At 38.1% G+C, this 14,374-nt stretch overlaps 1 protein-coding gene across 3 annotated transcripts in view; it reads left to right on the top strand.

The window, feature by feature from the left end:
• The window catches only part of SCAPER (S-phase cyclin A associated protein in the ER), a 537,506-nt gene that overhangs the window by 354,602 nt on the left and 168,530 nt on the right, over window positions 1–14,374 (top strand). For all 3 annotated transcript variants that reach the window (XM_032267297.1, XM_032267296.1, XM_032267298.1), the window contains one exon: window positions 4,132–4,247. In XM_032267297.1, coding sequence (XP_032123188.1) covers window positions 4,132–4,247 — 116 coding nt within the window. The remainder of the gene's footprint in view (window positions 1–4,131; window positions 4,248–14,374) is intronic.

Here is a 14,374-nt window from a genome sequence, read left to right on the forward strand (position 1 = left end):
CACCTAAGGTCAGGAAACTAGCCTGACCAACTGGAGGAAACTGCATCTCTACTGAAAATACAAAATTAGCCAGGCGTCGTTGCGGGCTCCCGTAATCCCAGCTACCCAGGAAGTTGAGGCAGGAAAATCGCTTGAACCCGGGAGACAAAGGTTTCGGTGAGCCGAGATCATGCCATTGTACCCCAGCCTGGGCAACAAGAGTGAAACTCCATCTCAAAAAGAAAAAAAAAAGAAAATCTGTGATAGTCAAAACTATGAAACAAATCAGTGGTTGCTTCAGGGAGGAGGGATTGACCATGGAAGGAGCATGAGGGAACTTTCTGGGGTGATAAAAATGGGTGTGTCTTGATAAGCATTTCTCATTTGATAGAACAGTATATTTAGGATCTGAGCCTTTCACCCAATTATAAAATATACCTAAATTAAATTTTTAAACCACGTTCAGCCAATAAGCATAAGATGTTCCCCTCGTCATCAGGAAACAGCAAATAAAAACCTCAGTATAATGCCAGTACATACTCATTACAATGACTAAAGTTAAAAAGACTGGTAAAACCAAGTTTGGGTGAGCATGTGGAATAACTGAAATTAGCACTATACTGCAGATATTATTTCAAATATTTTAGAAAACTCTTTGGCCATAGCTACTAAAACTGAACCTAATGCACACTCTGTAACCCGGCAGTTCTATTCCTAGCCTGTCCAACAAAGCTGCATATCACATTGCCAGATACATGTGCACAAATGTTTAAAGTAGTGTTGTCTGAAGCGTCAAGGTAGAAACAAGCCAAATGTCAATCAGCAGTGAAACATTTCAATAAGCGGATATATAGGGTGAGACAAAGGAATAATAGCAAGGAAAATGAATGAACTGCTGTTATAGGCAGCAACATGGATGAATTTAGAAATAAACAGTCAACCAATAAAAAGCTAGATACAGTTGGATAAAGTGTGACATAGATATGAAAAGTAAAAGTCAGAATAACCTTTACATTTTGGGACAAGGGAGAGAGAGTGAAAAGGATGGGCACAAAGGATACTATGTCATGCTATAAAGCTTTGTATTTTAGTTTTGAAGTGGTTACACAGCATGTTCAATTTGTTTTTACTCACGTAGCTGTACAATTATGATTGGTGCAGTTTTCTCTATGTATATTATATGATAATACAGAGCTTATTACTGTTTTCCGAATATATCGACATCCTAGCATAAGAAGAGGGAATAACAACAGCATTACAGCATTAAACAAATTATTAAGTAACTGGATTTTGCAGTTTTTGATTGTTTTATTGCAAAGAAATATTTTCCATTAATAACAAAATTATTAATTTTTAATCTTAAGCATATGAGTCTTGTCTAGCTTTCACAATGAACTTGTTGTCACAAAATATTTTATTGTGCACAAAGACAGCAGTTGAATGATTAAGATAAGCATTTATTACACTGCTAAACTCTAGACATGTACTGGCGACAGTAATTGATACATTATTAATGCTCAGAACATCAGAAGAATCAGGCAAATATGTTGACAGAGCTTATGTATACTCATATCTCCTCCCCATTCCCTTTTCAAAAAAACCTCAGTATTTCAAAATTTCAAGGCTGTGGAATGTATTAGAAGAAATGTAAGGTGGTGATGTAATAGAGGGCTTGTATTAGTTTGCTTGGGGCTGCCATAACAAAGTGCCACAGACTGGTTTGCTTAAACAACAGAAGTGGATTTTCCCTTAGTTATAGATGCTGGAAGTCTAAGATCAAGGTGTCCACAGGTGTGCTTGCTCCTGATGCCTCTCTCCTTGGCTCACGGATGGCCACCTCTTGCTGTGTCCTCATGTGACTTCTTGATTGCACAGGTGTAAGCCTGGTGTCTCTTTCTCCTCTTATAAGAACACCAGTCATATTGGACCGGAGCCTACTCTAAGAGTCTCACTTTTAACTTAGTTACCTCTTTAAAGATCTTCTCTACAAATACAGTTACATTCTGAAGTACTGGGAGTTGGGGTCCACATATGAATTTTGAGGGGGACACACTTCAAGTCACAATAGGTTATCTTATTTTTTACATATATGTTGCAGTGATTCTGCCTATGCTTAAAAACATACAGTGTAGCATAGAATTACTCTTCTCTTCCCCACGCCAAAGTAATGCAAAGAACTTGGAAGTGTTATTTCCCACAAGAATTAGATACAATTCATAAGCTGCATGAAATAATCATAGGTTTTGGTTACTTAATGTTGTTACTTAATGTTGGTCCAAAATAGCTGAAATGGTATTTTTAAAAAAGGATACAGCTAAAATGGTTAGATACTAGATTATCTTCTATTGCTGAAGACAAATATTCTAGTAGAAGGAATCTTTGTTGAAGTCTGTATTGTTAGGTGGTAATTAAGATTACAATGTGATAAAACTGACTTTTAGAGGAGTATTGCAAAAATTTACATATAAATTTTTTCCTTTGCCTGGAGTGCTTTTTCCCTTCCCCCTTTCTTTTGCTTGTCTTAAAATCTCAGTTTTCTCAGAGAAGCCTATCTTGACCCTTTCTCCATCATATAGTTGATTCCTCCATTATTCTTATAGAGAACATTTTATCTTTCAGAGTACTTACAATTAAAATCACCTTATTTATAAATATCTGATTAGTGTTGGTCCTAGCCACTCATATTTTTTTAATTTTTAATTATTGTGGGCACATAGTTTGCATATATGTTTATGGTTTACATGAGATATTTTGATATAGGCATACAATGCTTAACAATCACATCAGAGTAAATGTGATTTACTAAATGGGGTATCCATCATTTAAAGCATTCACCTTTCTGTTACAAACAATCCAACTGTATTCTTTTAGTTATTTTTAAATGTATAATTAGATGATTATTGATGATACTCACCCTTGCTGTGGTATCAAGTACTGGGTCTTATTCTTTCTATTGTTTTTACTCATTAACTGTCCTCACTTCCTCCCCTATTAGAACCTTTCCCCCACCACCAATACCCTTCTCAGACTCTGGTACCTATCCTTCCATTCTCTATCACCGTGAATTCAGTTGTTTTAATGTTTAGCTCCCACAAGTAAATGAGCACATGTGAAGTTTGTCTCACTTCGCCTGACTCATTTCACTTAACATAAAGACCTCCACTTCCAGCCATGTTGTTGCAGATGACAGGGTCTCATTCTTTTTATGGCTGATTAGTACTCCATTCTGTGTATGTACTACATTTTGTTTATCCGCTCATCTCCTGATGGACACTTAGGTTGCTTCTAGTTGTTGGCTATATTGTGAATGGTGCTGAAGTAAATATGAGAGAGGAGATCTCTCTTAGATATATGGATCTCCGTTCTTTTGGGCATATTCCTACCAGTGGACTTGCTGGGTCGTATGGTAGCTCTGTATTTAGTTTTTTGAGGAACCTCCAAATTGTTCTCCATAGTGATTGTAGTCATTTACATTCCCACCAATAGTGTACAAGGGTTCCCTTTTCTCCACATCCTCGCCAGCATTTGTTATTACCTATTTTTTGGATAAAAGCCATTCTAACTGTGGTGAGATAATATCTCATCGTAGTTTTGATTTGAATTTTTCTGATGATCAGTGATGTTGAGGACCTTTTCATATGCCTGTCTGCCATTTGTGTATCTTCTTTTGAGAAATGTCTATTCAGATTTTTAGCCCGTTTTAAAACTGGATTGTTAGATTTTTTTTTTCCTACAGAGTTGTTTGAACTCTTATATATTCTTGTTAATCCCTAGTCAGATAGATAGTTTGTAAATATTCTCTTCCATTCTGTGGGTTGTCTGTTCACTTGGTTGATTGTTTCCTTTGCTGTGCAGAAGCTTTTTAACTTGATGTGGTTTTTACTTGTCCATTTTTGCTTTGGTTGCCTTTGCTTGCCATCTACCAGATTTGAAGCTTCATGGAGGACAGCAGCCATGTCTTTTATGCTCACTCCTATTTATCCATATTTCCTAGTACTGAAACAATTAGCAGTGAGTAGCATTCAGCAAACATTTATAGAATAATATTTGTAGAATAATTGAACCAGCAGAATGTTTCAGACTATGTGTATCATTTGGTTATAGTTTTATTCCTGGGAAATTGGGCTGACTTCTGTTTGTATTTCTGTCTAGAATGTGGCAGATCAGATTGCATTTCAAGCTGCTGGTGGATTAACAGCCCTTGAACACATCCTTCAAGCAGTAGTCCCAGCCACAAATGTGAACACAGTTTTAAGAATTCCTCCTAAGTAAGTAGAGTTTCTTAATCTATTTTTTACGTTTCATTTGTGAGTCATTTCTGCCCTATGGTTTCCATATGGAGAACCACAAGAAAATTGTGTGTATATTCAGGGTTGAATACCAAAAGCTTACACTCCCCATTAGGGAGAAAAACAGAGGTGCTCGATGTCAGTTGCAAAACTCAAATTGAGCCTAAAAAGCCTTATTAAGGAAATCTTTTTAGTCTGTGACCTGCTCTATTCTGAAATCAAGAAGAATTGATGAACCCCTAAGCAATTTTAACTGCTTCCAAAAATTGAGCACAAATAAATAATGATAACAAAGCTAACTTACAGTGTTACATGTGAGAAAAAAAATGGTAAGTATATTAACAAAGGTCTGAGCTGTGAAATTTCAAGACGTTCTTACCATACAGAAAGAGCAGTCATAGCCTAGAGTCCCAGCCAAGTTGCTGGGAACTGAATTGCACTTTAGCCTTTAACGGTAAATTGCTTTCCTATTCTCTTAAGTCTCCCTTTAGTCCCTGGCCAGCTGGGGTACAGCAGCAGTGTTGTTTCAGAAGTATTGTGTTCCTGGGTTGTAGCATATGCAAGTTTCTGGGTATTTTGTGGAGACTCTGATTTACAGAGTTTAAAGGAGAGGTTTTAATAAAAGTTCATTTAGGCAGGGCACAGTGGCTGACATCTATAATCCTAGCACTTTGGGAGGTCAAGGCAGGAGGATTGCTTGAGCCCAGGAGTTCGAGACTCTGTCTCTACAAAACATTAACAAATTTACCCAGGCATAGTGGCACATACTATAGTCCTAGCTACTCAGGAGGGTAAGAGGAGAGGATCACTTTAGCCCAGGATGTAACGGCTGCAGCGAACCATGATTGCATCACTGCTTTCCAGTCTGGGCAACAGAGCAAGACCCTAGCTCAGAAAGAAAAAGTGAATGCTTCGTTTGTCCATTGGATATAATAGGGAAAGAAAAATTCCAAGAGTATATTATCTTTTTTTTCTGAGAGACATTTGTATTTAAAAGAAATAGCATTGGCTTTGGAGTCAGACAAACCTGGGCTCTAGTTTTACCTCTGCCAGGCTACTAGCTGAGAGAATTCGAGTGAGTGCCTTTATTTCATTGCATCTGTTTCCTTATTTGGAAAAATAAATGTAATCGTATTAACCTCATGGTGCTACTGTGAGATCAGTTGAAATCATGTATATGAGAGCTCTTTGTAAACTGCTAAGTGTTTATTATTATGTATATTTGTATATTATTGTAATATAAAGTTACTTTATAAATGTTAAGTGAGAGTTTATAAAATAGTCTTGCTTGGTTTAAGACAGTGCTAGCTACCTGACGAGATATTTCTGAGTACAAGCTTTTGACATTAAAGTTAATTTGGATTCCTTTGCCGTACTAACAAAGATTAATGAAGAATGGTATAGGTACTCTTTAAGTCAGGAAATCTTTCTGTGGAGCAGGCAGCTCCCCATCAGGCAAGTTATAGCATGCATAGTGGTTTTTGTAAGCCGCGAGAGTTGCTATTCCTTATCAAAATGGACTTCATTTACAGGGTGTTGCTGGGTGGGTTGTCTTCACTTATTGTATGTTAATTGGCAGGGAGAAAAGTGGAAAGGAATGAAACATAATAAATATTTGAAATAAGAAAGGAGATGATATTGACTCCTTGGGAGAGTGCTTTGATAACTGTTAATAATTCGTATGGTTCATCTTCAATTCGCCTAGAGGTTTTTTGGTTTGTTTTGTTTTCTAGTAGGCGTCAACATGCATGACACTAAGCTCTCTGGCTGATAACCTAGAATAAATGCCTATTTCCCAAAAGCTACTGCTGTCATTGTGACAGAGTATGTTGTTCTGGTGCTTATCTCTGCCCCTCATTTAGGAAATGGAAGAGGTGACCACAGTTCTTCAAAGACATAAGCAAGAACCAGCACACACTCCCTTTGCAAAGGCATTGTAGAATCTTGAGAGTCTAGAGCAGTGCCCCGCAACTGGTCAGCACTAGCTGACCCACAGGGTCCGGATTAAGAGCTTGTTCCTTATTCTCACTTTAGATAGATAGAATTGTGTTTTCAACTAAGTGCTGCTTACTGAGTGAGTCTAGCACTCAGAGCTGTGGGCATCCAGCATTGACTATAAGATTCTTCTATCCTGAGCACAGTCTCAGTATCATAACTCCACTTTCTAAGCCAGCTTCCGTTCTCAAGAATAAAGCCATGAGAGTGTTATGCTGTTTACTCAGAGAACAGCAAGAGGAATTTTGCAACCACTTCAAATTTAAATGTAGAAAAAGGGCATACTGGTGGACATGAGTCAGTGGCTTACTTCAAAAAGTATTTTTTCTCATTTTCCTTCCAACTGCTCTCATGCAGAAATCCCTGCCCAGGCCTTGGGCTTGCCACAGTCCCTGGGCACTCCGTTTGTTCTCAGCCTGTCCAGACTCTTTCCATCCCTAATGGGTTCCCATCGCTCAACTCCATGGACCTTTTGCCACCTTAGCTCATGCTGTTTCCTGCCTCTTGTGGCATTTCATGGCTGTTACCTAAAGAGGCTAGTTTAGAATATCCTGTTTAATTTTCTCAGTGATAAACAGCAGAAGATTTGATAAGTTTAAGCCACTGTCTCATAACAGTTACCCTGTTGAAACTTGGAGTCCTATGGCCATAAACCTTGTGTGTCACTGCTTCTGAAGCCCGGAGCTCCTTGTTAGTGGATAAAACAGCTTCCTGTTCCTCTCCTCTTACCGTCCTGTTCATATATCTTTTTACTCCGCATAGTACCTCAGTAGTTGCATGTCTTGCGCTGTCCTATCATTATTGCTAAGCAACTTCCTGTGAATGCATATTTGCTTCCGGAAGCTTTTTTTATGTGAAATTGAGAATTATACCTGCTTCTGGAACTGTAACTTTTTGAAACCGTTCTGAGTCTGCAGTGGGTTGTTTTGTTCTCTTCAGAACCAGGGAAAAGCCATAAAACTGCTTTAATTATTTTCAAGTTATCATTGAAAGGGCTTAGGTCAGGATATGTTACTACAAAATCAATCATTTAAACAAATGTGCTCCAATAAAATTATTTTCAGTGCCTAGAAAGATCACCCTGAAACAAGACAGTTTGTACCTCCTTTGGGTAACACTAATGTTACTCTGCCTGTAAACTTTAAAAAAAAAAAAGGTCTCACTCTGTCACCCAGGCTGGAGTGCAGTGGCGCAATCTTGGCTCACTGCAACCTCTACCTCCTGGGTTCAAGTGATTCTCATGCCTCAGCCTCCCGAGTAGCTGAGATTGCAAATGTGCACCATCATGCCTAGCTCATTTTTTTTGTATTATTAGTAGAGACAGGGTGTTGGCCAGGCTGGTCTCAAACTTCTGACCTCAAATGATCCGCCCACCTCAGCCTCCCAAATCTATAAACTTTTAATTGCAGAAAACAAGTACAGACAAATGAATGACATCTTCTAGCCTTTTTAAAACTTTAATAATAGTGGTTCATCCTAGCTTTTTAATATTTGAAAATGCATGGGAGTTTTCACTTTTTTTAAGCATAAAGAATGGCCCATGTTGTATAAACAAGAAGATGAATCTGCTGTGACTAGAAGCAGCTGTACCAAAACTTTGTGTTGTCTTTTTATACTCTGTGTGTGTGTGTGTGTGTGTGTGTATGAGCAATGAAAACTAAAATGAGAGGTGATACTAAACTGGCACTCCACATCTCTAAGCCCTTTCCAGGCAGCAGTAGATGTTTCATAATTTACAAGGCAACCAGCAAACCTCGTGGGGCACCAAAGAGAGTCTTCCCAGGTTGCCTTTTACTTACTTAATATTCGTAATTTCTGATAGTAACACAGGGATAAGGGCCAAATAGTAAACTCTGTGAGCTACTTGAGGTTGTTCTGTTGGGGAACTAACCAGGTGCCTATTTCTTCTCTGTCAGCCTTGCTTATCCCTTCATCGTCCCTGTGGGACACAGGTTTTCATGTAGAAGTACACTGATCGACACAAAGCAAAGCACACAGCATGGTATAGTGAAAAATGTGTAGGCTGTCAAGTCAGATCCAGGCTTAACTCTGCTTTTTACTAATTTGCTCTGTGACCTTGGCCCAAACTACTTGTTATAACAGAGCCTCAATTAAATGGTAAGACTAATACCTACATTATAGAGCTGTTATGAGGATTAAAAGTACATGTGTTTAAGTCCCTGCACAAAGAAACCACTTAGTTATTTTCAGTGTTTTTTGTTGTAGTTATTGTTTTGATTCCATATTACACTGCCTAAATACTGAGATTTATATCCCTAAGTCTTTGTCACTTTGGCTTCTAAGAAGCCATAATCTATTAATTTTACTTGGGTATTTGTTTTTTTCACCCTAAATTCAAACTTCATCCTGGTAAATTTTAGCCCAGTATGTCAAGATGTCAAGATCCTGATTTAGCCTCTATTCAGTTTCATTTTCCTTACTTTGTGTCAGCCCTAAAGTTGATGCGTAGAACATTTGTGTCTTCATCTTGTCATTGAAAAAAATATCAAACAGATTAGAGTGTAGTTCAGTTTAGCACTTTATGATGTCCTGGGCTGCCAAGTACTCCATTTGCTGTACTGTCATCTCCCAAGTCCTTGGGATCATGAGACATAGTAAATACAGTATTTGTAAATCATGTGTCATCATAGTTAATATTGTATGAATGTATGAATGCATTCTGTCTCCAGTGGATGAAAGGAAAGCAGTAAAAGGGCATACTGCATCAAATACTGGACTCTGTAGACTTACAATATGATCTCATTTTTGCCAAATATGGCCCTTCTGATTTTGACCACTGTTAGATGGATTTTAGGCAATGACTTTTTTAATATGTCTTTAAACTTCCATGAGTTTTTAAGTGTCATGTATTTGTGACTGTTGCTTACTCAAAAGGCCAAAGAGTATGCTAGAACTGTATTCTTAAGGTCATTGTCGTTATCACAGTTTTAGAGTAAGAGCACATCGATAGGTATAAGACGGCCCCATTTTAATCTAACAAGAAAAATAATTCTTTTTTTGTAAAGTATGCCTAGTTATTCATATCAAATAGACTAGTAAAGTTGCTTTCTATTTCTTTATAATCGTTTATCTGCCTATTGTAAATCAGTCCTACTCACGCCAAGCAATACTCAGCAAATATAATTTTTAAGAATTTAGAGGCCGGGCGCGGTGGCTCAAGCCTGTAATCCCAGCACTTTGGGAGGCCGAGGCGGGTGGAACACGAGGTCAAGAGATCGAGACCATCCTGGTCAACATGGTGAAACCCCGTCTCTACTAAAAAAATACAAAAAATTAGCTGGGCATGGTGGTGCGTGCCTGTAATCCCAGCTACTCAGGAGGCTGAGGCAGGAGAATTGCCTGAACCCAGGAGGCGGAGGTTGCGGTGAGCCGAGATCGCGCCATTGCACTCCAGCCTGGGTAACAAGAGAAAAACCCCTTCTCAAAAAAAAAAAAAAAAAAAAAAGAATTTAGAATGATGGGAAGTGGAACTTTGTTCACTAGGAAGATCATTTACAACAAAATATCACGAATTTATTCTCCAAAGTAAAATAAAGTGAAAAATGTGACTTTACTTGGCAATATTGCATTCACCTGATCCTTTGAGTTGGTAAGGAGATACAAACTAACATCTCTTGTATCCTGGGTACCAAGCACTGTGCTAGATGCTCTGCACTTATTACCTTGTTTATTCCTCACAGTCACCAGCAACCGTGTATATGGCTCACTGCCAGATGAGTGTTGGGAGCAGTCACATTTGGGGTATGACTACAACCTGACAGAGCTATGATACCCCTTTGAAAGAGTGTTTAAGAGAATGTTCAGAATTGCTCTCCCATGACTTATTGAGGTTTTGTCCCCAAAGGCTTCTGTTTCCCTCTCTTGGTGTTCTGAAGAGGCTGATACAGTTCCTCTTATGGTAGAAAAGGGATATCTCACTGTGCTCCAGAACCAGGTAAATAATCTAGGGCTTCCAGTCCTTATGCCCAGGAAACTATTTTCTAGCATTTCCCTTCTTTGCATCACTTGTGGCCATGGGAATAGGATTGCCATACCTAGGAACCATCTGAAATAGACCCTGTCCTCAGGGAACTTACAGTCACGGAAAATGAGATATATTATTAGTAGTAGCCTACTGTGTTACCTTTGTGGAACAGCCACCCTAGTAGTATACACAAGACTCTTCATAAAACGAATGTCTTGTTACATATGCCAGTATCTGTCACCTTGTTTCCTGAGATGCTGGGTCTCATGTGCCTACTTCTTATTCCAGTCTCTTGACTCATTTGGCTGTTCTCTATGGGACTCATCTACTATTAAGCCTTTACCTTTGTCTTCAGTTTGCAACACCATTCAGACTCTCACAGTTTTCACTATGAGTTTCCTTCGTTGTTACCCTTTCTTCTGTCTTGTTGGCTTTCATCATCACCTGCTCCCTTCCTGTTTGTTGTGCCCTTTTTTTCAGGGTTTTATGAATACTACCTATTCCAGGCATTACATCCATGCCCACTCAGCTGTATTTTATGCCATCCATGTGGTGCTTCCCTCAGTGGCCATAGCTGACTCAACTCTAAAGAGAAGATGTTTGACTCAAGAGCGACCAATCTACAGACCAGACAGCAAGATAGGATTTATAATCCATTACAAAAAGTTGAACTGGCCCAGTCGAGTTTCTCTCTTGGGAATTTGCAGTTGGGAAGTTGCAAAACTTCAAGTCACTTTTTTCTTGGGTATTTGAATTTGAATAATTATGTAGAGTCACTTCTGGGATGGCCATTACAGAGCTATGTGCTTTCCAAGTTTAGCAGGACTAAGGAAGGCCATTTTGGGAAAAAGTAGACCAAAACTGCTTCGTGGGACAGAAGGGGGCTGGAAATGAAAGCAGTTTAGTCCACAGAGCTATCATTGTTCCTGCTCTCTTGAGATAGGGTTTTTCACTTTCTCCTGGACTCAAGTGAAAGTTCCCAATAGGCTTACATAAATGGCTCTTTTTACTTGAAATATCTTGAGTAAATTTTTGTTCCTTCTAACCAAATGAGCCTGATACTTTCAAATACAAATATTGAGGATTATTTTAACACTAGATTGGCTTGAAAATATTTGACTGTGCTATAGAGCCTTCCTTGTGACCTCATAGTTGTTTTTCAAAATTCTTCACATCAAGAAAGAATGAATGCCCACCGTTTAAAGTGGGAAAGAAGAGAGAAAGTATACTCTGCAAGCTCTCTAGGGTACATTTCTGTATGTATGTTAAATGCCGTTACTACAAGCTGGGACTGGCTGAACTTTCCTTTTTTCTGTTGGCCTCAGCTTGGATAATCTATACAGAAAATGACGTTCATTAAACTTACTGTCCCTACCTCCTATATAGTAAAAACACTTAAAAGTAACATACCTATAGTGAAGAGCTTATCTTCAGAATCAAAGATAAGAAAATAGATTATGTATAGTTCTTTAAGAAAAATAAAAGTTCTGTAAGAACAAGTAACAGTACTAATCATATTCTTCATAACTCTCAAATGTTAGTTTCTAAGAGGGCTTAGCGTCCCAGACTGGGTATCTCATCATTAACTTTAGAATGAGCACTTAGCTTGAAACCCACGATTCACTTATATTTACAGACAACCAAAAAGTGTATTTCTTTAGACCCTGCTCTCTCAGACTTGATTATCATGGGCTGTAGTCCAGGTTTTTAGTAAAAAATATGGTTGTTATTAAGAAACATAAGCATTTCACCAATTATTTTTCTGAAATTAGAAGCCAGTTGCCTATTTTGGAAGTGAGGTTAAGGTGTTCAGAAGGCCTGGGATGACAAGAGCATACCCACGTAGACCTCTTTTTCCTCCTCCTCTCCCTCCCTCCCCCCACCGCCTTTCATCTCTCTCTCATTCTCTTTCTCTCTGTCTCTCTCTTTCACTCTTTCTCTGTCACCCTCTCAAATCCTGGCAGCATACTAAAGCTCAGAACTTTAATCCTACAGCTACAAGATAAAGCTTTTCTATATTATGCCTTTATTATTTACACTGAACAGTGCAGTTTCAACTGCTAAGAGGAAAAAACAGCATTTGAAAAATACCAATGATCTTTTCTTAGTCATTTTACGGTGCTTAACAGAATGAAGAAAATCATTGGTTTATATCATTTCAAGCCTATTTTGGAATTACAGTTTTGTTCCTCTCTGGGAAACCAAGAAGTATCTCCATATTATTCTTCTACCCTGAAGAATGATATTCTCAAGTACCAGATGCACGTTTTCAGAGCATTGCATAGTCTCTTTTTTTTGAGATGGAGTCTTGCTCTGTAGGCCAGGCTGGAGTACAATGGCACAATCTCAGCTCACTGCAACCTCCGCCTCCCAGGTTCAAGCGATTCTCCTGCCTCAGCCTCCTGAGAAGCTAGGGTTTCAGGCGCACGCCACGACACCTGGTTAATTTTTGTATTTTTAGTAGAAACAGGGTTTCACCATGTTAACTAGGCTGGTTTCGAACTCCTGACCTCCACACCCAGCTAATTTTTCTATTTTTAGTAGAGACAGGGTTTCGCCATATTGACCAGACTGGTTTCAAACTCCTGACCTCAGGTGATCCACCTGCCTTGCCCTCCCAAAGTGCTGGGATTACAGGTGCGAGCCACTGCACCCGGACTGCATTCTCTTATTTCTCTCTCTCTCTCCAATGAGAAATGCAAAACTTTATTCCAGATAAATAAAGGGTTGTTGTTTTACCTGTGCCAATACTATTACTAAACAGTGAACTTAAAGAAAAAGAAAAAATTTCAGTGGTAAGTGTTTGGTTCGTATTTTCTGATAAAAGCAGCAGTGTTGAGTTTTTTGTTTTTTTTTTTTAATGTAATCTCGTTTATGGTAAGACATTTGATTTCCATGTAGAGCTGTCAGGTATATACATTTATTTAACAATCAGAGTATTTGGCATGTTTTCATCATTATCACACTATATAAATGAAGAAAATAAACGCTTTAATGACTGAATGATTTACCTTCCATCATTACCTGACCTAGGTCTGAGCATCCTGTTCTGGTGTTCTTCCTTCTGTACCTTATTGCCTGCATGCTATCATCAGAGAGAAATATTATCAGTCTGCAAATATTTGTTGAATTTCTTCTGTGCTGAGATATGTATGAGTTTTGCCTTCAAAGAGCTTACATCACAGTTGAGGAGAGACCAATCAATTAGATATTCTGTACTATACAACAAAACAAAATTAAATTATTTAGGGATAAGCAGAAAGTACTATTTAGTTCAAAGTTTACATCAATGAGTGTTCTTGGTTGGATCTCTTATGAAGTTAGTGTTTGCGGGGTAATGATAGCTGTACTTTTGTTTCTGATTTGTGAACATAAAACTTTCACTATTTTAATAAAATAAAATATCCTTTCATTGATGTAAAAAATACTGTTATTCCTGTGAGTTGCTGGAGGGTTGTTATTTTGTTTGTTTCATTTTTACATTTTGATGGGATAGATATTGTTTAGTTGAGTGGTTTTGGATTTTTGGCTTGGGTTTTTTTTGTCCTGGTTTATTGTTGTGGTTATAGGAAATTATCTGTGGAATCATTTTTGCCACCTAACTGACTAGGGACCAGAGAGGAACTGACCTAACAGAAATTGAGAAAGGTGAACCAAAAACCACTGGTAGCTGTTTGTATGTGTGAGACATAATGTTCACGTGAGATCCAACAATGAAGTCTAAAAATGAAATACAGCATTTCTGTGTACTGTAAACACCCTTTCAGGTTCAAATCAGCTGGCAAATATGGAGTAAACTTCTCATAGGATTTACTTCTTCTAAATAATGAATGAAGACATGGAATTGGAACCTATGTGTCACCTTTTGAGTCCACTGCATCATAGACCCCCAGTAAGCACTAACTGTATTTGCCAGTTAGGGTAAAATTTAGACTGCAATCCATTGTGAATAAATAATTACTGATTTCTAGTCAAGATTATTTTAATATAATTTTAACTATCTATTTTTAAAGGTTTACTAAAAGTGAATAATTGTCCCCAATAGACAACAAAAGTAAAAAATTACTTTGCAAGCTAATTAGCAACAGTGATTGATAAATACTGTTCTCCATTTGACATACTGAGG

Source organism: Sapajus apella, unplaced genomic scaffold (assembly GCF_009761245.1).
Source record: "Sapajus apella isolate SASKATOON/1434 unplaced genomic scaffold, GSC_monkey_1.0 scaffold168, whole genome shotgun sequence".
NCBI classification, from domain to species: domain Eukaryota; kingdom Metazoa; phylum Chordata; class Mammalia; order Primates; family Cebidae; genus Sapajus; species Sapajus apella.